We start from the raw sequence: 26,651 nt of genomic DNA on the forward strand, positions 1-26,651 counted from the left end.
ACACTCTTTAATGAAGGTATGTCAAAGGAGCACAGGAGCCAACTGAAGGCGCTCCCAATGGCCAAAACTGGAATGAACTACAGCAACAACAAAAAGTAGTATTGGGTTGGAGCACACAGTATGAAATAAATATCCATGAGTCCATACTAGTAAAAATGATCGAGTAAATACATAAATGAGGTAGACAAATCTCCCATATAGAATTCCAAATAATTTATATATAGACACTCCACCCTCAAGGAAGGTGCTACCCAGTGACTTCCTTCCAAAGGGTGCCACGTAGAAAGTGGGGCAGGGTGCAGGCAACAAGTAACTTTACAGTGCAGAAACCTGACAAATAACTACTTCATGCAGGTGATCAAGGTTTACATCGACAGCAATAACGCATGTTGACAGTGTGTGGATGGAGGCGTATCCTACAATATACCTGACCAGTACTCCTCAAAACATCAAGGTCACCAAAAACAAGGAAAGTCTGAGAGACGTGACAACTACATGTAATGTAGTATACTTTGATCCTGAAAGAGAGAAACGATGGACGTTAGGTAAAGTCTAAGGAAACCTGAATAAAGTATGGACTTTATTTAATAATCATATATCAATATTGGTTCATTAATTGTAACACATGTGGCATACTAATGTGAGATGCTAATAACAAGGAAAACTGGGTAAAGAGTAATTGGGAACTTTCTAGACTAGTCTCTCAACTTTTTTGTCAATCTAAAAATGTTCTTAAAAGTCTGTAAAGCTTAATAAATATATGTATTTTATATATATGCAGAGAGTGAGTGTGTGTGCCCTGCGGCATACATGCTCTGAAACCACAGACCTTATAAAGTCAATCATCTTATCCTATTGCTATGAGTTGCTTCAGCTGTTACAACAATGAGACAAAAATTAGCTTCTAGTCAAGTACACAATTGAGATGCTGGGCCTTTTACTTTTGCTGAACGAGCACGAGGTGCACTCTACCTAACTCTTAAGTATATGGACACATCCAGAAAATATTTGTTGCCTCTTTAAATAAGTTCACAATAACAATATCAATAATCACTATTATGGGGGAAGTGGGTTTGGTGATAAAAATAAAGCAAATATTACACAGATTTTAAGTCTGAATACAAGTGTGAATGCTATATCCCAGAGCTTAAAAGAATCCGTAAGTCAAAAATGATGGTCCAGTTGTAGGCTAAATACAGGTGTGATAAACCTTATTTAGTTCAGACACTTGGGTGGAGGGTTAGGGGGGCTGTTTATGTGAATATTTTAGGGGGGAAAATGAATATGTTTATTATTGACCATAGAATGCGATTCTTGTTTTTCAAAAGAAGACATGGGTTTAAAAGGTTGAGAAACACAGGGCATGACTCCTCCAGAAAAACACAGGCTAAAAGATAAGAACTCCAAAAATTTTCAAACCAAAGTTCACTTGTATCTTTTTTACTGCTTTATTCAAGATATCAACTTCTACCTGTGATAGGCAGAATTCCAGGTGCCTCAAAGATGTCCATGTCCTCATCCCCTGAATATGAATATGTGAGACTGCAGAGCAAATTGGAATTAAAATTGCAGCTAGGAATCAAGGTTGCTAATCAGCTGACATTAAAATAGGGAGAATATGCCGGGTTATACAGGTGGGCCCAGGGAATCACAAGAGTCCTTAAAAGCGAAAGAGGGAGGCAGAAGAGGAGAGAAAGGGAAAGAGATGTGACCAAAGAAGTAAGGTCCGAGGCATGCTATGTTTCTGGCTTTGAAGGCGGAGGAAGGGGCCAAGAGCCAAGGAATTGGGCAGCCTCTAGAAGCTGAAAAGGAAAGGAGGCAGATGCTCACAGGGTCCTCCAGAAAGGAACTCAGCCCGGCAGACGCCTTGATTTTAGCCCGGTGAGACCCGTTTTGGACTCTTAAACTCCAGAACTGTAATAAACTTGTATGTTTTAAGCCACTACATTTGTGGTAATTTATCACAGCAGCAATAAAAACTAATACACTGCCTATAGAACTCTCCTGCTTTTAGGAGGAAAGCCCTTTTACCCCAACATCAAAGTGATATTTTTACCACATGCAAATTAAAGGAAAGGAAAAAAGTTATCAATAAGTGTGAAGTAAACAAGAGGATCAAAAGATCAGGAACTACAAGAATTATAAGTAAACTACAGCAGAGAGCAGGCTAATCAAGTCACTCCAGGGATGGTCAGGTGATCTTAGTTAGCCACAAAGTTCATTTGAAATCTTCACATTAACCACTGTAAGAGAAAACCCAAAAACCTATTTTCTTGTGGTTAGAGAGACAGCAATCAATATTATTTGTGTCAGAAAACTAAAAAAGGACCAGGCACAGTGGCTCACACCTGTAATCCCAACACTTTGGGAGGCTGAAGCAGCAGGATTGGGCCCAGGAGTCTGAGACCAGCCTGGGCAACATAGGGAGACTCTGTCTCTACAAAAAAAAAAAAAAAAAAAAAAAAATCAGGGCATGGTAGCACACACCTGTGGTCCCAGCTACTCATGAGGCTGAAGCGGGCAGATCACTTGAGCTCAGGGATTCAAGACCAACCTGGGCAACATGGCAAAACCTTGTCTCCACAAAAAATACAAAAATTAGCCAGATGTGGTGGCATGTGCTTGTAATCCCAGCTACTCAGGTGGCTGAAGCACGAGAATCGCTTGAACCCAGGAGGCAGAGGTTACAGAGAGCCAAGATTGCACCACTGCCCTCCAGCCTGGGCAACAGAGTGAGACCCTGTCTCAAAAAAAAAAAAAAAAAAGAAGCACTTTGCCCACAGAATATTCATTAAAAGAAAACTATCAAATTAAAACTACAAATTACTATAAATAAAAAGGAAGGCCAAGGTGCAGTGGCTCACATCTGTAATCCCAGCACTCTGGGAGGCCGAGGCGGGCAGATCATGAGGTCAGGAGTTCGAGACCAGCCTGACCAACATGGTGAAACCCCGTCTCTACTAAAAAAAAAAAAAGAAAATACAAAAATTAGCCAGGCGTGGTGCCGGGTGCCTGTAATCTCAGCTACTTGGGAGGCTGAGGCAGGAGAATCGCTTGAACCCAGGAGGCAGAGGTTGCAATGAGCCGAGATCGTGCCATTGCACTCCAGCCTGGGCGACCGAGCGAGACTCCGGCTCAAAAAAAAAAAAGGTGGCGAGGCTGGGCACTGTGGCTCATACCTGTAATCCTAGCACTTTGGGAGGCCGAGGCAGGTGGATTACCTGAAGTCAGGATTTTGAGGCCAGTCAACGTGGTGAAACCCCGTCTCTACTAAAAATACAAAAATTACCTGGGCGTGGTGGTAGGAGCCTGTAATCCAGCTACTTGGGAGGCTGAGGTAGGAGAATCATTTGAGCCCGGGAGGCAGAGGATGCAATGAGCAGAGATCGCACCACTGCACTCCAGCCTGGGAGATGGAGTGAGACTCCGTCTCAAAAAAAAAAAAAAAAAAAAAAAAGGATGGCATTTGAGGTGAGCATGTGAAAATGAATAAGATTCTGAAATATGAAGTGTGGGAGGGAAATGTAATTTACTACAGTTTTGGTTGCAAACTATAGAAACCAACTCTGGCTAATTTAGGTAGAAAAGGAATTTACTAAAAGAATTTCTAGTAGCTTATAAAATCGACAAGAAGTTTAGAGAAATAGGCTGAATAAAAAACAAACAGGAAGCAGGCAGCTGAGAAGCCAGCCACAGGAACAATCAGAGAAGTAGATTAGAGTGGTTAGGATGCCACGGTAACTGCCACAGTGAACGCTCTCTTAAGTGTCCTTTCATCTATACGTCATTGCTCAAGATTCGAAGCCTAATAAAGGACATTATTGGGTCATCTGGTGAAACCTCTGTAAGGTTAAATAGAATTGTAGCAAGGTTAATGTCCTGATTTTGACAATTGTGCAATGGTTATAAAAGATTTCTTTGCTTTTAGGAAATACACATTGAAGTATTTAGGGGTAAAGGGGTATCATATCCACCACTCAAAGGTTCAGAAGGAAAAAAAAAATTGTGTGTGTGTGTTTTTTTGGTTTGGTTTGGTTTTGTGTGTGTGTGTGTGTGTGCGCGTACGTGCGTGTGGAAAGCGGAGGAAGGAGAAAAAGACAGGCAGTGAACCTGTCCAAACTCAAGTGATCATCTTGCCCCACAAAGCCCGCGTTTACACTTACCACACGTGACACCACATAATCTCACCACGCAGAGATAATCCCGACGGTTTTTATGTGCATTGTCTTGCCTACTGTCTTCCCTACTTTTATAATAACAATATGTTTGTAGAATCATCTTTTCAAATTGGAATATGTCTATGCTTCCGATAATACACGACAGTAAAAAATATGAATGAAGGAAAGACAAAGTTCTATATAATCCCTATATTTTCCCTACTCCAAACACAGATTAACAGTTTGATATTATTCTTCTACCCTTTTGAGAGTTTTAAATGCATACATATACCTTATAATTTTCACATACTGTCATTTTTTTTTTTTACTTAAAAGTCTTATGACATCTTCCCAGTTTTATGAGAAAAGAATCTACATCAAATGTTAAGGGAAAAATTAAATTTTTTTTTTAAAAACTGTTTTAGGAACTGGGCATGGTGGTTCACGTCTGTAATCCCAGCACTTTGGCAGGCTGAGGCAGGGGGATCACTTGAGTCCAGGAGTTCAAGACCAGCCTGGGCAACATAGGCAGACCCTGTTTCTACAAAAAAAAAAAATTGAAAAGGAAATGATTTTTAAACTTTAGGAGTTGCTTACATATTCATAGTATTACTGAGTTTAAATAGAAAAGAAGCAGCAAAACAAAACATAATACTTGGGAATGGAGTGAAGAACACTAAGGGAAAATAGGAAGCCAAGCTTTGTCTTTAGAACAATACTCATTTTTTCAACAAGGTTTGCTCCCAGAAAAATCATAACTTCCTTGGAAGGACTTGAAGTGTAATGTATCTGTAACAGGGATTAAGACTTCTTTAATAATATAAGACTAATATTTAATTAGCCCAAATATTGAACAGAGACACTCTATTTTATTATCAACCTTGTAATAAAAGGAAAAAATGATGTTGAAACATTCTAGTCCTCAATATCATGAAGCCAGCTCACAAGAATGTGAACTCTAGATTCACAATAGAACTATAAATTCCAAACTGGGCATGGTGGCTCATACCTGTAATCTCAGCACTTTGGGAGGCCAAGGCAGGCAGATCACTTGAGGTCAGGAGTTCGAGACCAGCCTGGCCAACATGGTACAACCCCATCTCTACTAAAAATACAAAAATTAGCCAGGCATGGTGGCACATGTCTGTAATCCCAGCTACTTGGGAGGCTGAGGCAGGAGAATCTCTTGAACCCAGAAGGCAGAGGTTGCAGGGAGCTAAGATCACGCCACTGCCCTCCAGCCTAGGTGACAGAGTGAGACAGAGTGAGACTTCATCTCAAAAAAAGAACTATGAATTCCAAATCCACTATGTAAATAAAATTCACATTTCATGAAACTCTTTGAGAATACTAGGTTTTTGGGGGTTTTCTTCTTTCGTTTTGTTTTGTTTGAGACGGAGTCTCGCTCTGTCACCCAGGCTGGAGTGCGGTGGCGTGATCTCGCCTCACTGCAAGCTCCGCCTCCCGGGTTCACATCATTCTCCTGCCTCAGCCTCCCGAGCTGGGACTACAGGTGCCCGCCACCTCTCCCGGCTAATTTTTTTGTATTTTTAGTAGAGATGAGGTTTCACCGTGTTAGGCTGACCTCGTGATCCGCCTGCCTCAGCCTCCCAAAATGCTGGGATTACAGGCATGAGCCACTACGCCCGGCCTGGTTTGGGGGGTTTTGTTGAGACACAGTCTCAGCTGTCACCCAGGCTAGAGAGCAGTGGTGTGATCATAGCTCACTGCAACCTCCAATTCCTGGGTTAAAAATCTTCCTGCCTCGGCCTCCTGAGTAGGTGGGAATACAGGCGGCTAAATTTTTTGTTGTTGTTGCTTGGCTAAATTTTTTGTTGTTGTTGTTGACAGGGATCTTGCTTTGTTGCCCAGGCTGGTCTTGAAATCCTGGCCTTAAGCAATCCTCCCACCTCACCCTCCCAAAGTGCTGGGATTACAGGTATGAGCCACTATACCTGGCCTAAATATTTTTTAATTTTCCCCAAATGTAACTGTGAATGGTCCTTTCAAGCCAGAAATTATAGAAATCCAAAATAGATGACTGTATTTGTTTCACAGAATATAAATCTATTAACAAACTCTCGATGTCAGTAACTTGACACAGTTAAATACAGAAATAGAAGAATCACAACACTGATAATGATAATCCAAAAGAATACATATGAGATTTTTTGTAACAGCCTATTATCCCAATTATGCTTTGCTTAGGTTAATTTGTCTTTTTGAGACAGAGTTTTGCTCTTGTTGCCCAGGCTGGAGTGCAATGGTGCGATCTTGGCTCACTGCAACCTCCACCTTCCGGGTTCAAGCGATTCTCCTGTCTCAGCCTCCCGAGTAGCTGGGATTACAGGTACATGCCACCAGGCCTGGCTAATTTTTGTATTTCTAACAGTGACAGGGTTTCATCATATTGGTGAGGCTGGTCTCGAACTCCTGACCTCAGGTGATCCGCCTGCCTCGGTCTCCCAAAGTACTGGGATTATGGGCATGAGCCACCGCACCCGGCCTGCTTAGATTAATATTAAAATGTTTGCTATACCTCAATGTAAGTTTGACTTGGTACTAAAGATATATGGATGAGACAGATTTGTATCAGTCCTTAATGGCAGGAGGGCTCAAAGGTAGAATTAAGTTTTTACAACAGGGAATGCATTCTATCAATCTCCTATATATTTTTTGATTGTTGCTCTGTTTGCACACACACCAATGATGTGATATGGGTGGTAGGAAACAGCATCCTTGCAGTGTTGTTTTCACAGGAATTGTCTTTTAAGCAATTTAAGGCTTACAAAATCAGGCTGGTCAAATTATAACAACAGCATCCTAGCAGCATCAAGGTAAAACACACACATCAGTTAGTATTGCTTTTCAGCATCCTTTGACAAAACCCACTCAAAAGTGAAATATTGTCCATAACCATTATCCATGCACTGCCCCATGACACCTTTATAGAAAATTTTCAGACTAACAAAGCTGTTAACTATTTCCATCCAAGAGAAAAACTATTAAAGTATTTATTCCTGGCACCTCGACACACACATACACACACACACGGCTTCTAACAAAAGAAAAAAAATAATTCAAAGAGAACTAATCCAGTGCCGTAATAAGTTAGTCAGTAGCTTCTATAAAATAGAAATTATGATGTGTCACTATGGTCTTTATTGCTCCCTTTGATACTTCAAAGTGCATCAGGAAATAGTGACATCTGAATAGAAAACACTTTTGCAACCACTTAATTTCTAGAAAAAGGCTAGTTAAGTCATGCTATGGTGTGGTTAGGATCAAATGACCTACGTAACCTCTCTCGAGCTCACTTGCCCAGTGCTGTAAAAAGTAATCACTACTTTTTCTGGAAAAAAAAATGAGAAAACCAACAATGGCTTAGTACCTACTCTTCCAGAAAACATACGCCAGTGGTATTGATTCATGAGCGAGCTATTTCCATCCTAGCAGCGGTTTAAAACAAACGCAGTAACACTATTAAGAATGACAAAAGTGACCAGGCGCGGGGGCTCACGCCTGTAATCCCAGCACTTTGGGAGGCTGAGGCGGGCGGATCACAAAGTCAGGAGATCCAGACCATCCTGGCTAACATGGTAAAACCCCGTCTCTACTAAAAATACAAAAAAAACGAGCCGGATGCGGTGGCGGGCACCTGTAGTCCCAGCTACTCAGGAGGCTGAGGCAGGAGAACGGCGTGAACCTGGGAGGCGGAGCTTGCAGTGAGCCGAGATCGCGCCACTGCACTCCAGCCTGGACGACAGAGGGAGACTGTCTCAAAAAAAAAAAAAAAAAAAAAGAAAGAAAGAAAGAAAAAGAAAAGAACGACGAAACCTGGAAACCATATTCTGCAAATGATGGCTAGCCAGAAAACAAAAAAGCTCTGAATGAATTCATGCAATGAACCATCTTACCTTATAAGAAACAAAGGTGCTATGATCTTATCTGTCCTCAAAACGAGTGTGCACATACCTAGGGGTTCAGAAAGATTTTCCAAGGAGTATATGAGCAGCATGTTTTTCAGGGAATCAACTTCCAGATATTCAAGATCCACGGTCTTTCCCAAAAGCAGTCCACCCTAGAACACACCTGAAGACAGCACAACTCCTTCTCAGCTATTCTCAACCTGGCTGTATTCCCCAAGCCCCAACAATAGGACAATTTTAAATATAGATGTTGAGGAAGTGTAATTCTAAAGAACATGTAAAATGTACTCTGCAAATCAGGTAGTTCCAATTCTTTGCTTTCAACCAAAGTGATGGAGAACCTAATATAGTGATCACTTGACAGATTCTTAAAATACTCTAAAAATAATTTTTTGGTATATAAGTAGAGATATTTAATGAACTGAGTGACACTGATATGGCAAAACTCCAACATTCCCATCTACCTATTGATGTGAACAATGTTTCTCAATCCTTACATCTATAAAATAAAAATTGAGAAAAGAATTGACACTGAATCCTATCTCATGCAGGTAATAAGTAATGTTCATCCATGGATACTCAAACTCATTAGGGAAAATGAGACTTGTTTACAATGAAGTTTTACCTTTATGTTTAACAACTGCAAGGCTGGGCATGGTGGCTCACGCCTGTAATCCTAGCACCTCACAAGGCAGAGGCAGGCGGACTGCCTGAGCTCAGGAGTTCAAAACCAGCCTGAGCAACACGGTGAAACCCCATCTCTACTAAAATACAAAAAATTAGCCAGGCGAGGCAGCGTGCACCTGTAGTCCCAGCTACTCAGGAGGCTGAGGCAGGAGAATTGCTTGAACCCAGGAGGCGGAGATTGCAGTGAGCCGAGATCATGCCACTGCACTCCAGCCTGGGTGACAGAGCGAGACTCCGTCTCAAAAAAACATTTGCAAATCAAAATAACTGTATATATTAATCAATGTAATCTAATTCAGTCTAAAAGAAAAAATAGCACCCAAGCCTGTAGAGTTACATAACATTTTTAAGTCAACATTTATTACAGGAAAACATGAAATGGTAACCACTAAAAGATTTTCAAGTATGAAAATATATTCTGTTGAATAAGTGTCTGTGGGGAGATGGGGAATTAGAATACAAGTAAAATAGAATAAGAAACAATGGAAATCTTCACACTACTAAAGACTTGGGTTTTGTTTTTTGTTTTGAGACAGAGTCTCACTCTGTCTCCAGGGTAGAGTGCAGTGGCGTGATCTCGGCTCACTGCAATCTCCACCTCCCAGGTTCAAGCGATTCTCCCACCTCAGCCTCCCAAGTAGCTGGAACTACAGGCACGTGCCACCATGCCCAGCTAACTTTTGTATTTTTAGTAGATACAGGGTTTCACCATGTTGGCCAGGATGTTCTCCATCTCTTGACCTCATGATCCACACACCACGGCCTCCCAAAGTGCTGGGATTATAGGCGTGAGCCACCACACCCAGCCTAAAGAGTTTATTAATGTGATTTTTAAATGGATAAAGGCAAATATCAAATCACTCTAGTATTTAAAATCCATCCATAGCCAAGTGTGGTGACTCACATCTGTAACCCCAGCACTTTGGGTGGCTGAGGCGGGAGGATTCCGTGGGCCCAGGAGTTTAAGACCAGCCTGGACAAGACAGCAAGACCATCTCTACAAAATACAAAAATATTAGTTGGGTGTTATGGTTCACGCCTGTACTCCCACCTACTCAGGAGGCTGAGGTAGGAGGATCCCTTGAGTACAGCCGCTGAAGGCAGCAGTGAGCTTTGTTCACACTACTGCACTCCAGTCTGAGCAACAAAGAGAGACCCAGTTTCTTTAAAAAAAAAAAAAAAAAAAAAAAAAAATTATAAAAATTGTGTGAGTTTTATTTAAAATGTCAAATATACAATATTTTGGAAATTTTATATTTTGAAATTCTCTGATCCATTGATAAAAATGTGTTAGATATAAACTTTTAAGTACATTGTACATGGTTTCCCAAAAATTTTTTAGGCAGAATACAAGCAAAAAATTCACTTGTCTGTGTTGATCTTGAAAATATGTAAGTGAAATAGTGGTCAGGGAGAAAAGCAACTTAAAAACAGAGTATGTTAACAAGGATAGGGATGCCAAAATAATTACAGTGTGTGAGCAATGGTTTGCAGCAAGAGGAAAGGTCAATTTCCGGGATTACCAAGAGCTAATCTTAAAGCAATCTTCTGTTGGGACACTTAAGCACAGTTCAGTTTCTAACCAAATTTGCTTCAGGCTTTCTGGAAAAAAAGGAAAATAAAGTCTAGAGGCTGTCATTTCAGTTTGAGCTTTAACAGGCTCTCAGTCTCTAGCTGGCTGACACGTTGCTGGTGGCTACTCTGAGCAACAGTGAAGGAGCAAGGCCTTAGACACCTGCCTGTAACTGACCTGACACCATTTCTTCCCTCCAGGTTCACACAAAACTTGAATAGAAAATTACAGATTTCCCTTTTACCAAGTGAAATGAAAACGTCAAAGGCATCTGGTATTAATCACTACTCAGGCTTTATTTATAAAGCAAAAGTTTGATCAGAATAAAATGCCTCCAGATTCTACTTTTTAGTACAACTATAAACAGCTGTCTCATCTTTTATTGAATGTAAGTCATTTTAAAAGGAATATGAAAAGCTGCAATATAAATACGGAGCAAGAAAGAACAGGTCTGCTAACACCCACAATAACTGAAGATGGTACCAATATTACCTTAAAACCTTATAACCATACTAAAACATCAGTTTAAAAAAAAAAATCAGGCATGTGAAAGATCACTCAACAGTCCTCCACACACCCCTTTTTCAAATCTCAAAGTCATTCCAGGAGCAGTTTAGAGCAGCCGTCGAAAGAACAGGCTCTGGGTGAAAATGCTGGGGTGGAATCCAGGCTCAGCAATTTTCTGGTTGAGTGATATTAAAAAGTTATTTCACCTCTCCTAACCATGACTTATTTAACGGTGCCTCAGCTGTCTCATCTCACATTAAGTACTCAACAAATGTGAATTACTGTTATTACTACAGGAAGGAAAAAAGAAAAAAAATTCCAAAGACTGCCAACAGGCCTTGTCTTCCTCTCTGCTAACAACCCATCACAAAGCTAAATACTAAACAATTCTAGTACTGGCAGGAGTGATGGGGGGCATTATTTATTCATTTAGTTAGCAAGTTAGTTGAGATAGAGTCTCACTCTATTGCCCAGGCTGGAGTGCAGTGGCACGATCACAGCTCACCGCAGCCTCCACCTCCAGGACTCAAACAATCCTGGGGCTTCAGCCTCCCTTGCAGCAGGGACTACAGACGCACTCCACCATGCTCGGCAGTTTTTGTATCTTTTTTATAGAGACGGGGATATCGTTATGTTACCCAGTCTGGTCTTGAACTCCCAGGCTCAAGTGACCTACCCACCTCAGCCTCCCAAAGTGCTGGGATTACAAGCGTGAGCCACCACACCGAGCCAGTTTTTTTTTTTTTCCATAATCATTGTATCTAGTACAATAATGCTTCTAGTGAGTATTCTGCGAAGAGAATTATGCTCACTCATAATCGGTGAACTTAGAGCTCAGACCATTTACAGAAGGAATGACTTAGGAGCAAGAGACTAAGAGATGTACTCAACTTAGTACTCAACTAAGTTATCTTGGAGTATTATATAGCTATCTAGAAGTTGGTTAGTTTGATTTTGTTTTCCATTTATACGCAGTGGTCCAAAATAGAAAGCAAAGGTGTACACAAATTGGTTTCCGAAGGTGGGCAACTGGTCTTCATATGGCTGGGAGTCTATTATGATTTTTTTTTTCTTCTGATCATTTCAGTTACTCTCTCCTTGGGGCACAAATGCACCATGGGATATGAGAACAAGAAGGCTGCAGCAAAGTCAATCAATCTTGTCTCATGTAATCGTTAAGCACCAAAAATGGTGTCCTAGCAAGACTAAATACAAACGGTACTTCAGAATCTGAGAAATGGAAGGAACTTAGAGATGACCAATCCAAACCAAAATTAAGAAACAATCTGCCCAACATCCCTTCCTCCAGCTTTGGCTGAAAACATGATGATGAAGGGATAAGACCAACTCAACAAAAGAAAAAGCCTAAAATTTTAACAGAATGTGTTACAATACTAGCTTACATTTTTTAAAGTCTTGGATTATTCTTTCTCTTTAATGATATACCATCATGGCCAGGCGCAGTGGGTCATGCCTGTAATCCCAGCACCTTGGGAGGCAGAGGCAGGTGGATCACCTGAGGTCAGGAGTTCAAGACCAGCCTGACCAACATGGTGAAACCCCATCTCTACTAAAAATACAAAATTAGCCGGGCAAGGTGGCTCATGCCTGTAATCCCAGCTACTCAGGAGGCTGGAGCAGGAGAATTGCTTGAACCCAGGAGGCGGAGGTTGCAGTGAGCCAAGATCATGCCATTGCACTCCCGCCTGGGCGACAAGAGTGAAACTCCGTCTCAAAAAAAAAAAAAAAAAAAAAAAGGTATACCATCATTTCACCCAATTTAATTCAACAGAGATTAACAAAACAGAAGCACCTTCACTCACTCAATTCAACTTAAAGACGCTTATTAGCAAAGTCCTGTGCGCCAGACACCATAGTTAATACCAAAGGTACCATTACTACAATCGCTCTCAAAGCACGATCTCTGCAGCCAAGGAAATGTCTACTTTGTTCTCAGTAAAGTGGTGATTGGTTCACAAAAAAGTAAGAGATAAAATAGAGTTGACTCAACGGCAGCTTGATATAAATCCCAGCTCTGCCACTAGCTGTGAAACCTTAGGCAAGTCAATTAACCTGTAAAAATAAAGATTACTCTCTCTCTATATATATATATGTATATATAAATAATATATAACATTGTATTTAATATATAATTACATACTATTATATAACATAATTCTACATTACATATATATTACATATATATAATACAGTTATAAGAACAAAATGTGATATATAGTGGCCACTAGGTTGGTCTTAGTTTCTGTCATTTCCTTAGTTTCCGTCAGTTTACACCAGGTAAACTGACCCTAAAAATGTTTTTATATCTCATTCAAGTTTTGCCTATTACCTACCTTAATCCTAACAAGATTTAAGTTTGTTACATTTAAATTTAAGTTTTATAATTTTTTTTCAGCTCTGTATTGCTGTATACAACCACTCTCTTTAGGGATATCTTACCTGCTATGCCTCTGAGATACTGTAAATACGTCAGTAAGAGCAAATTTTGCCTCATTCAGAAAAGCATTTTTTAAATCTGTGTGCATGAGAATGCAGAATATAAAGATGGTCTTGTCCTACAGATGTTAAGGAAACAGAACAACTCATAAAAAGACAGTCCTTAACTCCCTTACCTATGATTAATGCCCCCATATATATCATCCCCTGCTCCAATCTCCGAAAACTTTCCTTCTATGACTGTGTCAATAAGACCGATGATATTGCTATTAAAACTCAGAACTTGACTGCTCATTTATAAATTGAAAATTCAAAACGACAAAGGCCAGTGCTCCCTGATTTCTACACATATAGGTATGATAAAAGAGAACTACGCTATTACAAAGAACTATGCATCTGGTCCCGCTCCTAAATACTAGAGTCCAGTCGTAGGGGTCATTCTTTCATTCAACAAACTTTTTATTATGCACCTACTGTGTACTAGGCATTGCACAGATAGTGAACAAAACAGACCAAAAAATCCCTTCTCTCCTAATAACAGGAGCGTGCCCATAGAGTAAAGGCTGCGGAGGGATCGCGTCCTGGCCGCGCCTCGGTCCCACAGAGGTAATGTACACACACCCCAGCCGGCCACGGGCCGCCGAGACCTGCAGCCCCGACACGCGGCCTTGTCCTCTGGGTTCCCAACCCGGACCCTGGGGCAGGCTGGGAAACCCTCCCACCCCACCGTCTCGCGCCAGCGGGCCCGGAAGCCACGAGGGGAGGCAAGAGCACACCCAGGCGCGCCCCCGCCACCATCCGCCCGTCCCGCGCAGGCGCCGCCGCCGCAGGCGCCCGTCTGGCGCGCGCCTGGCACGCTCTCTTGCGGCTCTTGACTGGCGGCCTCGGCCCCAGTTGTCCCAGTTACATGCGGTCCCAGCCCCACCAGCCGTCGCCTCTTACCGGCGCGCTGGTCCCTGCGCCCCGGCCTCCCGGCTCCCGGCGGCTGCCTCGCGGGGCGCCTCCTCCTCCTCGGCCTCCGCGAGCGCCGCGGAAGCCGCGGCCACGGCCCCGGCGTCCGCCTCCGTCCCCGCCGCCGCCTCTGGCTACCGCTGCTGCGGCCCCGGGCCGCTCGTTGTGGCGGTCTCCGCCAGGCCGCCCGCGGCCGGGCCGCCGCCCGCGGCCTCCCCGAACTCCTCGCTCCGCCTGCATCTGGCCGCCGCCGGCGGTGCTGAGCGCGCGGGAGCCGAGCCGCGGCGGAGACGCCCTGGCCCCACCGGAAGCGGGCCGCACGGAGGAGCCGTGAGCGAACGGCGCCCGGTAGCAGCGAGCCGCGGGGTGCGGGGCCAGGGATCGAGGCCGGCCGCGGCGGGGCGGGGCGGCCGGGGTCCCGCAGGTGGGGCCGGAACCGGGATCGCGGGAAGGCCAGACCGATGGGAGCTGGAAGTGGTGGGGGTCTGCAGCGGGGCAGGGGGGTTCTCAAGGCAGCAGAGATACTTGGAGGGGAGGGACGGTGTTAAGTGCAAGGACGACTCATACAATAAAATTTGTATAATGTGAACTTTCGGATAAAAAAGATTAAATGTGTGTATTTGCATAAGAAAAGGTCTATACAAATATATACTAAAATGTTAGTGGTTAACTGCTCAGATTTCCAGTGAGTTAATTTTTTTCCTCCGTTTAATCTAATTTTCAGGAATGAATGTGTATCATTTTAAAACTATACCGAAGTCAGGGGGAGGTGTGGATGTAAAGACAGTTGGTGTCTGGTGAGAGGTGGACTACAGCACGTGGGAGAAGGAACAGTGCGAAACTGGGAGATGGCTAGAAGGGCGTCAAGGTCCTCAGCAGAATATCTGTAGAAATGACTACTATAGCTGACATTTATTGAGCACATGAGTATTTCATTTTCGTAACAGCTCTATGAGGTAGGGATGACTGTTATCCTTATTCTGCAGTAAGGTAACAGCCTTGGAAAGGTTAAAATAACTTGCCTAAAGTGAACAACTAGGTAGTGGTGGAACTGGCATTCTAAGGCGGTCTCACTCCAGTCCCTCCTTTCAACCAAGGAAAAAAAAATGAAGGGGAACAGTTGGTTACACAGATGCATGGAAGCAGTTTTTAACTTGGGACTGAAACCACATGAAAATAATGAAAGCAAGGGCTAAAATGTCAGCCTACTAGAACAAGTGTTTTCTTCCCTCTCAGTACTTTCTGGTTCTTTCCTATATACATACATAGTTAATACTTTTTTTTTTCTTTTTTCTTTTTTTTTTTTTTTTTTTTTTTGCGATAGAGTCTTGCTCTGTCTCCCAGGCTGGAGTGCAGTGGCGCCATCTCGTCTCACTGCAAGCTCCGCCTCCCGGGTTCGTGCCATTCTCCTGCCTCAGCCTCCTGAGTAGCTGGGACTACAGGTGCACGCCACCGCGCCCTGCTAATTTTTTGTATTTTTGGTAGAGAAAGGGTTTCACCATGTTAGCCAGGATGGTCTCAATCTCCTGACCTTGTGATCCGCCCGCCTTGGCCTCCCAAAGTGCTGGGATTACAGGTGTGAGCCACCGTGCCCAGCCTTCATTGCTTCTAATTGCCTACTCTGCATCAGGCACAGTGCTATGTCCTGAAATTAAAAACAAAAACAAACAAAAAAAACCTTGCCCCTGCCCTCAGGTAGCTCACTGCCCACAAGGAAGATAATCTAGTTCTGTGAGCAGATGATTACAGTACAGTGCAGTGTTGCTGAGTGCAGTGAGAGATTCAAGGTCAAGGCCAAAAGAAGCAAAGTTGAATTATGTTTAAACGCGTTATCCAAGGCTTCATGAGAAATAGACCCCGGACTAAGCCTAATGGTTGAGTGGGAGTTTGCCTGGTTGGTAAATGGGAGTAGGGGAGCCTTCCAGACAGAGGGAACTATTGAAGGATTGTCAACTCCAGAGAAACAGTCTTAAAAATGATAACACTTGTAGAGCACTTATATGCACCAAACACTATTCTACATGCTTCTCATATCACTTCATTTGAGACTAATAGCTGCCCTACAAGGTAAGCTAGTGTTGTCCCCATTTTACAGATCAGGGATCTAAGACGTTAAGTAACTTCCAAGATTACACAGTTACAGGCCAGGTGCATGGCTCATGCCTGTAATCCCAGCATTTGGGGAGGCTGTGGCAGGTGGATTGCCTGAGCCATGAGTTCGAGACCAGCCTGGGCAACATGGTAAAACCCCATTTCTACAAAAATTAGCTGGGCATGGTGGTGTACGCCTATAGTTCCACTACTTGGGAGGCTGAGATAGAGAATCATTTGAGCCCAGGAGGTTGAGGCTGTAGTGAGCTATGATCGTGCATGGGCAACAGAACAAGACTATCTCAAAAAAAAAAAAAAAAAGATTTCAACATATGAATTTTGAGGGAGATGAACATTTAGACCATAGCAGTGGGGAAGGGGCATGGCACAATGTGGTTAAATATCTACCAGCACATCACTGGTGTGGGGTCTTACCAAGTTGGAGATTCACACATTAATCTCAAACTAGATATTTGCACAAATCGGACTTTCTCAATGTTGGCACATTTAGGGCTGGATAAAATTTTGTGGTGGTAGCTTATCCTGTGCATTGTACAATATTTAACAGCATCCCTGGCCTCTACCCACTAGATGCCAGTATCAACCCCTCTCCCCCTTATTAAGACAACCGAAAAGACATTGCCAAATGTTCCCTGAGATGCAATCACCCTGGATGAAAACCACTAGCACAGACAGATGGGTGCAAAAGGTACATTTTAATATCTAAGGAACTACCGATGTAATTTATCCAAAAATTTATCCAGCCCTAAATTTGCCAACACTGAGAAACCCTGATGTGGGCAAATGTCTGGTATGAGATTAATATGTGCATCTCCAGTGTGGTGACAGACAAGATCAGTGGGAAATAGGGCTTGAAGGAACTATATAAATATCCCTTAAGAAGCCTCCAAAATTATGAGGTAGAAAAGATCAGTGGCTTTCAGATTAAGCCAGTGTTATTAGGGCACATTCACTATGCTTGCTACTTTCAACTGGTCAGTGTTAAGACTCAGTAACACTTTTGAAAGGTATGCCATTTTAGAGATAGATTTGTTTGTGGATGGTGCTAAGATTTTTTTAACATTTATTTTGCACCTGATACTATTCTAAGCACTTTCCACATGCTAACTCATTAAATCTTCAAAATATTCCTATGAAATAAACACTATTATTATTCGATTTTACAGATAAGAAAACTGAGTTGCAAAAAAGTTAAATAATTTGCTCAAGCTAATAAGTAACAGAACTGGGATTTATACCAGTACAGTCTAGTTCCAGCATCCATGCCTGTGAGTCTATTCTGCAGATGCCCTAAGAAGTCCGGGGGCTATGTTACTCTCCATCTATTCATTCAAGGCTTCTTTTGTTTTTCTCAATTCAACCAAGAGTGTTTAGGATATGGAAAATTCTGAGGTTCCCCCTTCTAGCACTTCCTAATTAGCAGACACAACTAGCCAAAGTTCTTTTAACAAGGATATGGTATATATATACTGTCCTCGTGTGATTCTGATCCAAAAATGTGTTATTAAGGTTTAAAAATACCACACAAGTACCTCCTGCATTTTGAGCAACCAGAGACCTTTGGATTGCATAAATAACAAAGGGAAGGAATATTTTCTGGTATTGCTTTTACTTGATAGTCCTGATTTTAAACATATGCCATTGCATGAATAAAAAATTCAGTTTTCCCTTAGGTAGGACTCATGAGAATTCACGAATATCAAAAACAAAGTGCTGAATTATATAGGTAGCTCCTTAGAAACGAAACTGTACTTTTTGCATATTTTTAACACATATATGACCTAAGTTGTTTTTTGTTTTTGGCTTTTTTTTTTTTTTTTTAGATGGAATTTCACACTCATTGCCCAGGCTGGAGTACAATGGCGCAATCTCGGCTCACCACGACCTCCGCCTCCCGGGTTCAAGCTATTCTCCTGCCTCAGCTTCCCAAGTAGCTGGGATTACAGGCATGCACCACCACACCTGGCTAATTTTTTTTGTTTTTTTAATAGGGACGGGGTTTCTCCATGTTGGTCAGGCTGGTCTCAAACTCCCGACCTCAGGTGATCCGCCCGCCTCAGCCTCCCAAAGTGCTAGGATTACAGGCGTGAGCCACCACGCCCAGCAACCTAAGTTATTTTTTAAATAAAATGGTAGCCAATTCCTTAAGGTAGTTGTTCTCAAAATGTGGGCCAGAAACAGCATCACCTGGGAACTTGTTAGAAATGCAAATTCAGAATTAGAACTCTGGGGATGAGGCCCAGCAATCTGTGTTTTAATAAACCTGCCAAGTGATTCTGATGCATCCTCAGCTACTGTGTCAAGGTAGCATCTGAGCCTTCAAACATCACAAGAAACTCAGTAATTCCTAGTCTAAGACTATGGATTGGCCGGGCATGGTGGCTCATGCCTGTAATCCCAGCACTTTGGGAGGCCGAGGTGGGTGGATCACCAGGTCAGGAGATCAAGACCATCCTGGCTAACATGGTGAAACCCTGTCTCTACTAAAAAAAAAAAAAAAAAAAAAAAATTAGCTGGGCATGGTGGCAGACGCCTGTAGTTCCAGCTACTCGGGAGGCTGAGGCAGGAGAATAGCGTGAACCCAGGAGGCGGCGCTTGCAGTGAGCCGAGATGGCGCCACTGCGCTACAACCTGGGTGACAGTGTAAGACTCCATCTCAAAAAGAAAAAAAAAAAGACTATGGATTTCGTAGGCTCTCACTGATTGATGAAAAGTAGATGTTATGATAGGACTTAGAAAAAAATGCGCTGTCCTCTTGCAAATATAAAGTTTGTGGAAAAAGTACATCTTCCTGATTCTTCTCTTCATAGGCAAGCAGATTTTCTATAGTTTAAGTAGTTTCTCACGCTTAATATGCACACTGGAAAACACATAAGTTTCTCAGAAGGATGTCTTCATTTACTATGTTGTTTTGAACAGCTCCATCTACTACTGAGGGTGCTCACCAGCTACAGTTGGGGAGGGACTCTGGCATGAGCTATTCTTTCAGCCCAGAATCCACAGCCTGTACTCTGGTGGAGAAAGGGAAAGTGAAGAGCTTACCAGGTCATAAAGGTACTTTGACTTGAAGGGCTGGAGTCATGATTAGAGAACTCCTGGAAATGAATGGAGCAAACTCCTAAAATACAGAATACATGACAATAGCTTCTCCTCTCTCCTTCCACCCTCACTCTCAGCTGCTGACTTTGCTTTCTATTTCATGAAGAAATGGAAGCAACCGGAAAAGGATTTCCAGTGTTGCCATTACTACAACTCCCAGCCTACCTGTATCTGTACGTATATTCTCTGCTGCCTTCCTTCCCGTTAGTATAGAGGGGTCTCTGCCCCAGTGCAAGGCCAAGGCTTCTATTACTGCACTAGATCTTATCCGTGCTCACCTACTTGGGGACATCTTTCCAGCAAATGCTCCCACTCTCCCCTGCACATCAGTTTTTACCTTCTAATGAGTCATTCACATTAGCATACAAGCATGCTATATTTTCGCCCTTTAAAAAAAATGAGGGCCGGGCGCGGTGGCTCAAGCCTGTAATCCCAGCACTTTGGGAGGCCGAGGCGGGCGGATCCCGAGGTCAGGAGATCGAGACCATCCTGGCTAACACGGTGAAACCCCGTCTCTACTAAAAAAATACAAAAAACTAGCCGGGCGAGGTGGCGGGCGCCTGTAGTCCCAGCTATTCGGGAGGCTGAGGCAGGAGAATGGCGTAAACTCGGGAGGCGGAGCTTGCAGTGAGCTGAGATCGGGCCACTGCACTCCAGCCCAGGCGACGAGACTCCGTCTCAAAAAAAAAAAAGAAAGAAAAAAAAAACTTGTTGGCCTTACACCCTAATCCATTTGCTGCATCATTTCTCTACTCCCTTTTGTAGCAAAGTTCCTCAGAAGAGTCATCTATAGCACTATCTCCAATTCTCCTTTTCCCATTCACTATTTCATCCACTCCTCAAACCTTTTGTGCCCACCACTTCACCAAAACAACTTAGCAAGTTTCACTGTGATCTCCATGTCACTAAATCCAATGGTCAGGTCACCGGCCTAATCTTACTTGGTTTATCAGTCTCATTTGATACAGTTGATTACTCCTTCCTCCTTGAAACATTTTATTGTTGTTGTTTCCAGAACAATACACCACCCTTAGGAATTCAAAGATATGTATAATCCTTGCCCTAGGTTTGTGGGAAGACTTGGGCAACAGTCAAGGGCTTCTGTACCTCCAGAGTCTCACATAACTTTGTTTATGGCAGTACTTGGCACACATAGAAAATGGTAATATTTGCCCAGTACTCTGGAATAACAGGACAATACTGCTCCCAACAGAAGGGGACCCACCTAGCCAACCCCATAGCCTGTGGCAGGAGTGGACAGTGTATGCATTACATGGGTCCAGTTTATGCCTTCATATAAAGCAATTCCACCTATTTTCCTGTCCTATAACAATACAGTAATTTGGCCGGGCACAGTGGCTTACACCTGTAATCCCAGCACTTTGGGAGGCTGAGGCAGCCAGATCACGAGGTCAGAAGATCAAGACCATCCTGGCTAACACGGTGAAACTCCGTCTCTACTAAAAATACAAACAATTAGCTGGGCGTGATGGCAGGTGCCTGTAGTCCCAGCTACTCAGGAAGCTGAGGCAGGAGAATGGCATGAACCCGGGAGGTGGAGATTGCAGTGAGCCAAGATCGCGCCACTGCACTCCAGCCTGGGCAACAGAGCGAGACTCCGTCTCAAAATAATAATAATAATAATACATAAAGAAATTTAATGACTTCAGTAACAGACCTCTCTGTCACCTGAATTTGGTCTAAAAGCTCAACTTTATTCTTACATTCTCTTTTTCTTAGAGCTATAAAGATGAACTCTTTCAGTTCAAGGACTATTGTATATCCCTTTTATATGACCCACAGCAGCTAGCACACTAGTGAACACAAAGTATGTTCTAAAGAACACGTCACACTGAAATCCTGCTCTGGATATTATTGCTTCAGAGATATTAAGAAGTCATTTCTTAATCACCACCTTATCTTCAGTCAGCAATTTGATTCTACCAATCAAAAGAAGTTAGATATATCTTACTTTAAAGTATTCACCACAAAAATGCAAAACCTCCCTCATTCACTCACACACTCCTCTACTGCAAGTCCTTCCTCATATTTAACACAGTGGTACCCCGTGTGTTTTAAGCCTACTTTGTCTTGATTTGTCCTTGAAACGGAAGGAGGGAAAGAGTCACTCATCAATACTCTACGTAACAATATGAGCTGATTATCATGATGTCCCAATATCATTGGATTGTAGATGCCATTAAAGTTTTCCACTGTAGTTGCTATAGAAACAATGAAGAGTAGCAAGGGCAGGTTCAGGCATAATGCTTCTCAGAGAAAAAAAAAAAGGTGTTTCAGAAAACAAAGGCCTAACTTCACCTTAGGAAAAGGCTCAAAAGTTGGCAAGGCCACTTGACAAGAAAAGGAATTTATTTGGTACACAGGGTTACCTTCTTTGATTCTTATGTTGCTTTGCTTCATTTGTAATGTATTGACAGCAAAGAACAAGAAACAATCGGCCACGGTTGGAAACACAGAGGCTTTTATTACTGTGGGAGTCTTTATCTTATGTAGTGGTAGAAAATAAACCTGGGATGATTACTGCTCTCTCTTAATGCTGGTACCCTAAAAATAAACGTACTCTAGATGATGGGATGAAAAATGGGAACTTTCAAAGTTTGAGTAATCAGGGAAGAGCTCAAAAGGATCTACACTCCCAGATAACCACTTACATTTCATTTGCCTCTGCAACTTTCCTCACAAATAAGCTACCCCTTCATACACACAAGCAATGATTGAAGAAGTTTATTGTGGAAAACATTCGGGCTGGAAACTCAGTTTTCATACTCAACTATCATCCAAAAAAAGAAATCAATCCATCAGCCGTGGAACCCACCTTATGTCCCAAATCCCTTTGTGGAAAGATCTGTCCAGCAGCCTAGGAATCAGGAAAAGTCATTCCCCCAAAAAGTGAGGCAGGAAAAAAAAAGGGAAAAAGAGAAGGCAGAAATCTCTAAAGGCTAGTTGTATTAATTTCAAACAGGAGAAAAAAAGATTTGTTTAACTCAAGTGAGTTTGGAAGGCAGAGTGGGATTCAAATGTTATTGCACATTGCATTGGAAAATTCCAATCTAACAGTCCCTTTGGGAGCGATCATTCCCTTTTTCTAGGAACTTAGGAAATCATTCTCAGCCTTGCAACTTAAAATATGGTAGGTGGATCAGTAGCATCAAGAATACTCAGGAGCTTTTCAGAAATGTGCAATTTCTGAAAAAGATGGCGGATTAGAAGCAGCAGCCGTCTGCAGCACTCATGGAAATGAGTGAAAGGTGTGAGTGAATACAACACCTTCAACTGAAATATCCAGGGTCTCCCTTTGGGACTAATTAGGCAAACAACTTGACCCACAGAAAACAAAGAAAAGCAGGGTGGGGCGACTGCCCACCTGGGAGCAGCACAGAGCCGAATGAACCCCCACCTCCAGCCAAGAGAAGCGGTGAGGAATTGGGCAACCGCACCCGGGAAACCACGTTTCTGCACAGGTCTTTGCAACCCATGGAACGGGAGATCCCCTTGTGAGTCCATGCCACCGGAGCCTTCGGTCCAGCACACGGCGCTGTGCGGAGTCTTAGCAGAGCAGCCACTCGGGCACACACAGAGACCCAGCAGTTTGTTTCTTTGCTTGTTTGTTTGTTTTCGAGACGGAATCTCGCTCTGTCATCCAGGCTGGAGTGCAGTGGCGCGATCTCGGCTCACTGCAAGCTCCGCCTCCCGGGTTCCCGCCATTCTCCTGACTCAGCCTCCCGAGTACCTGGGACTATAGGTGCCCGCCACCACGCCTGGCTAATTTTTGTATTTTTAATAGAGAAGAGGTTTCACCGTGTTAGCCAGGATGGGCTGGATCTCCTGACCTCATGATCCGCCCGTGTCGGCCTCCCTAAGTGCTGGGATTACAGGCGTGAGCCATCACGCCCGGCAGAGACCTGGCAGTTTTACATACTCCAACCCTGCGATCCCTGGCAAGGCGGGAGGTCCATCTGCACATACCCCTAGGAAGAGAGCTGAAACCAGGGAGCCAAGCAGCATCTTTCTGCAGGCCCCACTTCCCCGGCACCTCACAAGGTAAGACCCACTGACTTGGCATGCCAGCCAGCCAACAGGAAAAGCTGGAGTCCGCCTGAGATAGAATCGAGCTCCCAGCGGGAGCATGACTATTATCTCTGTGGTTCAGTTGACTTAGCTATTCTAGCTTGCGGCTTTGGAGAGTCCAAATAGTCCAGACAAGGAAAGGTCCCTCCCAGCGCAGCACAGCTGCTTTGTCAGATGGTGGCCAGACTGCTTGTTTTGTCTTGTTTGGTTTTGTTTTTGGAGATAGAGTCTCACTTTGTCACCCAGGCTGTAGTGTAATGGTGCAATCTTGGCTCACTGCAACCTCTGCCTCCTAAGCTCCAGTAATCCTCCCACCTCAGCCTCCCACACCCTGTTTCCCAGGATGAGGCGCTCTCCACACCAGATCCAGGAAATAAGAGATCAAAGGGTGCGTGGGAGAAGGGATGGGGTCAAACAATAGGACCAAGTGAGTGGAGTAGCTGGGACTACAGACACACATCACCATGCCCAGCTTGTGTGTGTGTGTGTGTGTGTGTGTGTGTGTGTGTGTTAGAGACGGGGTTTCACCCTGTTGCCCAGGCTGGTCTCAAACTCCTGAGCTCAAGCAATCCACTAGTCTCAGCTTTCCAAAGTGCTAGGATTACAGGCGTGAGCCACCACGCCCGGCCAGACTGCGTCTTTAAGCAGGACCTGGATTCATTCCTCCTCACTGGGTGGGATCTCCCTGTGGGAGCTTCAACTGCTCCAGCCAGAGTTATATGGACAGAGCTCTGATCTTTCCCTGCGATGGAGCTCCCAGAGGGAGGGGCAGCCGCCATCTCTGTGGTTTGGTTGACTCAGTTGTTCCAGCCTGCTGGCTTTGGAGAGTCCAAATGGTCCTGACAAGGAAGGGTGCCCCCCAACAGAGCACAGCTGCTTTGCCAGATCATGGCCAGGCTGCTTCTTTAAGCGGGACCTAGATCCATTCCTCCTCATTGGGCAGGACCTCCCTGCGGGGATTTCAGCCACTCTAGCCAGGGTTATACAGACAGAGCTCTGATTTCTCCCTGGGATGGAGCTCCCAGGAGGAGGGGCAGCTGCCATCTCTACAGTTTGGTTGACTCAGCCATTCCAGCATGCTGGCTTTGGAGAGTCCAGTCTGGACAAGGAACAGTCCCCCCACAATGCAGCACACCTGCTCTACCAAAAGGCAGCCAGACTGCTTCTTTAAGCAGGTCCCTGATCCCATTCCTCCTGATTGAGACCTCCCAACAGGGGTCTGCAGCCTAGGTGTGTCTGGGCCAGCAACAGGTCAGTATCCCCCTGGGATGGAGCCTCCAGAGGAGGGAGCAGGCTGCCACCTTTGCTATTTTGCATACCTGGTGGTATGTTTTGGAGCATACCACTAGGTATGAGAAAAACCGAGGTGACTAGGGTCTGGAGTGGACCCACAGCAAACTGCAGCAACCCTATGGAAGAGTTGTCTGACTGTTAAAAGAAAAACAAACAAACAGAAAACAACAACAACATCAACAAAAAAGACCCCACAGAAACCTATTTCAAGGTCAGCAACCTCAAAGATCAAAGGTAGATAAGCCCATAAAGATGAGACAGATTGAACACAAAAATGCTGAAAACTCAAAAAGACAGAGTGCTTCTCCTCCTCCAAATGACTGCACACCTCTCCAGCAAGGGCACAAAACTAGGCTGAGGCTAGGATGGCTGAATTGACAGAACTAGGCTTCTGAAAGTCGGTAATAACAAACTTTGCTGAGCTAAAGGACCATGTTGTAACCCAATGCAAGGAAGCTATGAATCATGGTAAAACAATGCAGGAGCTGACAGCCAGAGTAGCCAGTTTAGAGAGGAACATAACAGACCTGATGGAGCTGAAAAACACACTATGAGAACTTTACAATGCAATCACAAGTATCAATAGCAGAATAGACCAGTGGAGAAAAGAATCTCAGAGTTTGAAGACTATCTTTCTGAAGTAAGACAGGCATACAAGAATAGAGGAGAAAAGAATGAAAAGGAATGAGCAAACCTCTGAGAAATATGGGATTATGTAAAGCCAAACCTATGGCTGATTGGGGTACCTGAAAGAGATGGGGAGAATAGAACCGAGCTGGAAAACATACTTCAGGATATCATTTAGGAGAATTTCCCCAGCCTAGCAAGGTAGACCAACGTTGAAATTGAAAAAATGCAGAGAACTCCAGTAAGATACTCCACAAGAAGACCAACCCCAAAACACACATCAGATTCTCCAAGGTTGAAATGAAAGAAAAAATGTTAAGGGCAGCCAGAGAGAAGGGCCAGGTCACCTACAAAAGGAACCCCACGAGACTAACAGTAGGCCTCTCAGTGGAAATCCTACAAACCAGAAGAGATTGGGACCAATAATCAACATTCTTTTTTTTTTTTTTTTTTTTTTTTTGAGACAGGGTCTCACTCCATCACCCAGGCTGGAGTGCAGTGGCACGATCTCAGCTCACTGCAACCTCTGCCTCCTGGGTTCAAGCAATTTTCTCCTCTCAGCCTCCCGAGTAGCTGGGACTACAGGGCTACAGGCACCTGCCATCACACCCAGCTAATTTTTGTATTTTTAGTAGAGATGGAGTTTCACCTTGTTGGTCAGGTTTGTCTTGAACTCCTGACCTCAAGTGATCTACCCACCTCGGCCTCCCAAAGTGCTGGGATTACAGGTGTGAGCCACTGTGCCTGGCCTCAACATTCTTAAAGAAAAGAATGTCCAGACCAGAATTTCAGATCCAGCCAAACTAAGCTTTATAAGTGAAGGAGAAATAAGATCCTTTGCAGACAAGGAAATGCTGAGGGAATTTGTCACCATCAGACCTGCCTTGCAAGAGCTCCTGAAGCTTCCATATTAAGCACTAAATATGGAAATATGGAAAGGAAAACCAGACACTACAAAAACACACTGAAGTACACAGACCAATGACATTATGAAGCAACCACATAAAAATGTCTGCAAAATAACTAGCTAGCATCATGATGACAGGATCGAATTCACACATAACCATACTAACCTTAAACATAAATAGGCTAAATGCCCCAATTAAAAGACACAGAATGACAAGCTGGATAAAGTGCCAAGACCCATCAGTATGCTGTCTTCAAGAGACT

General features: G+C 43.6%; 1 protein-coding gene across 2 annotated transcripts in view; it reads right to left on the bottom strand.

Moving 5' to 3' along the window:
• AVEN (apoptosis and caspase activation inhibitor) overlaps positions 1–14,859 on the bottom strand; it is a 186,929-nt gene extending 172,070 nt beyond the window's left edge. For both annotated transcript variants that reach the window (XM_001085261.5, XM_077939073.1), the window contains exon 1: positions 14,253–14,859. In XM_001085261.5, coding sequence (XP_001085261.2) covers positions 14,253–14,501 — 249 coding nt within the window. In that variant the 5' untranslated portion in view covers positions 14,502–14,859. The remainder of the gene's footprint in view (positions 1–14,252) is intronic.
• Between the last annotated feature and the right edge of the window lie 11,792 nt (positions 14,860–26,651).

This window comes from Macaca mulatta, chromosome 7 (genome assembly GCF_049350105.2).
Source record: "Macaca mulatta isolate MMU2019108-1 chromosome 7, T2T-MMU8v2.0, whole genome shotgun sequence".
NCBI classification, from domain to species: domain Eukaryota; kingdom Metazoa; phylum Chordata; class Mammalia; order Primates; family Cercopithecidae; genus Macaca; species Macaca mulatta.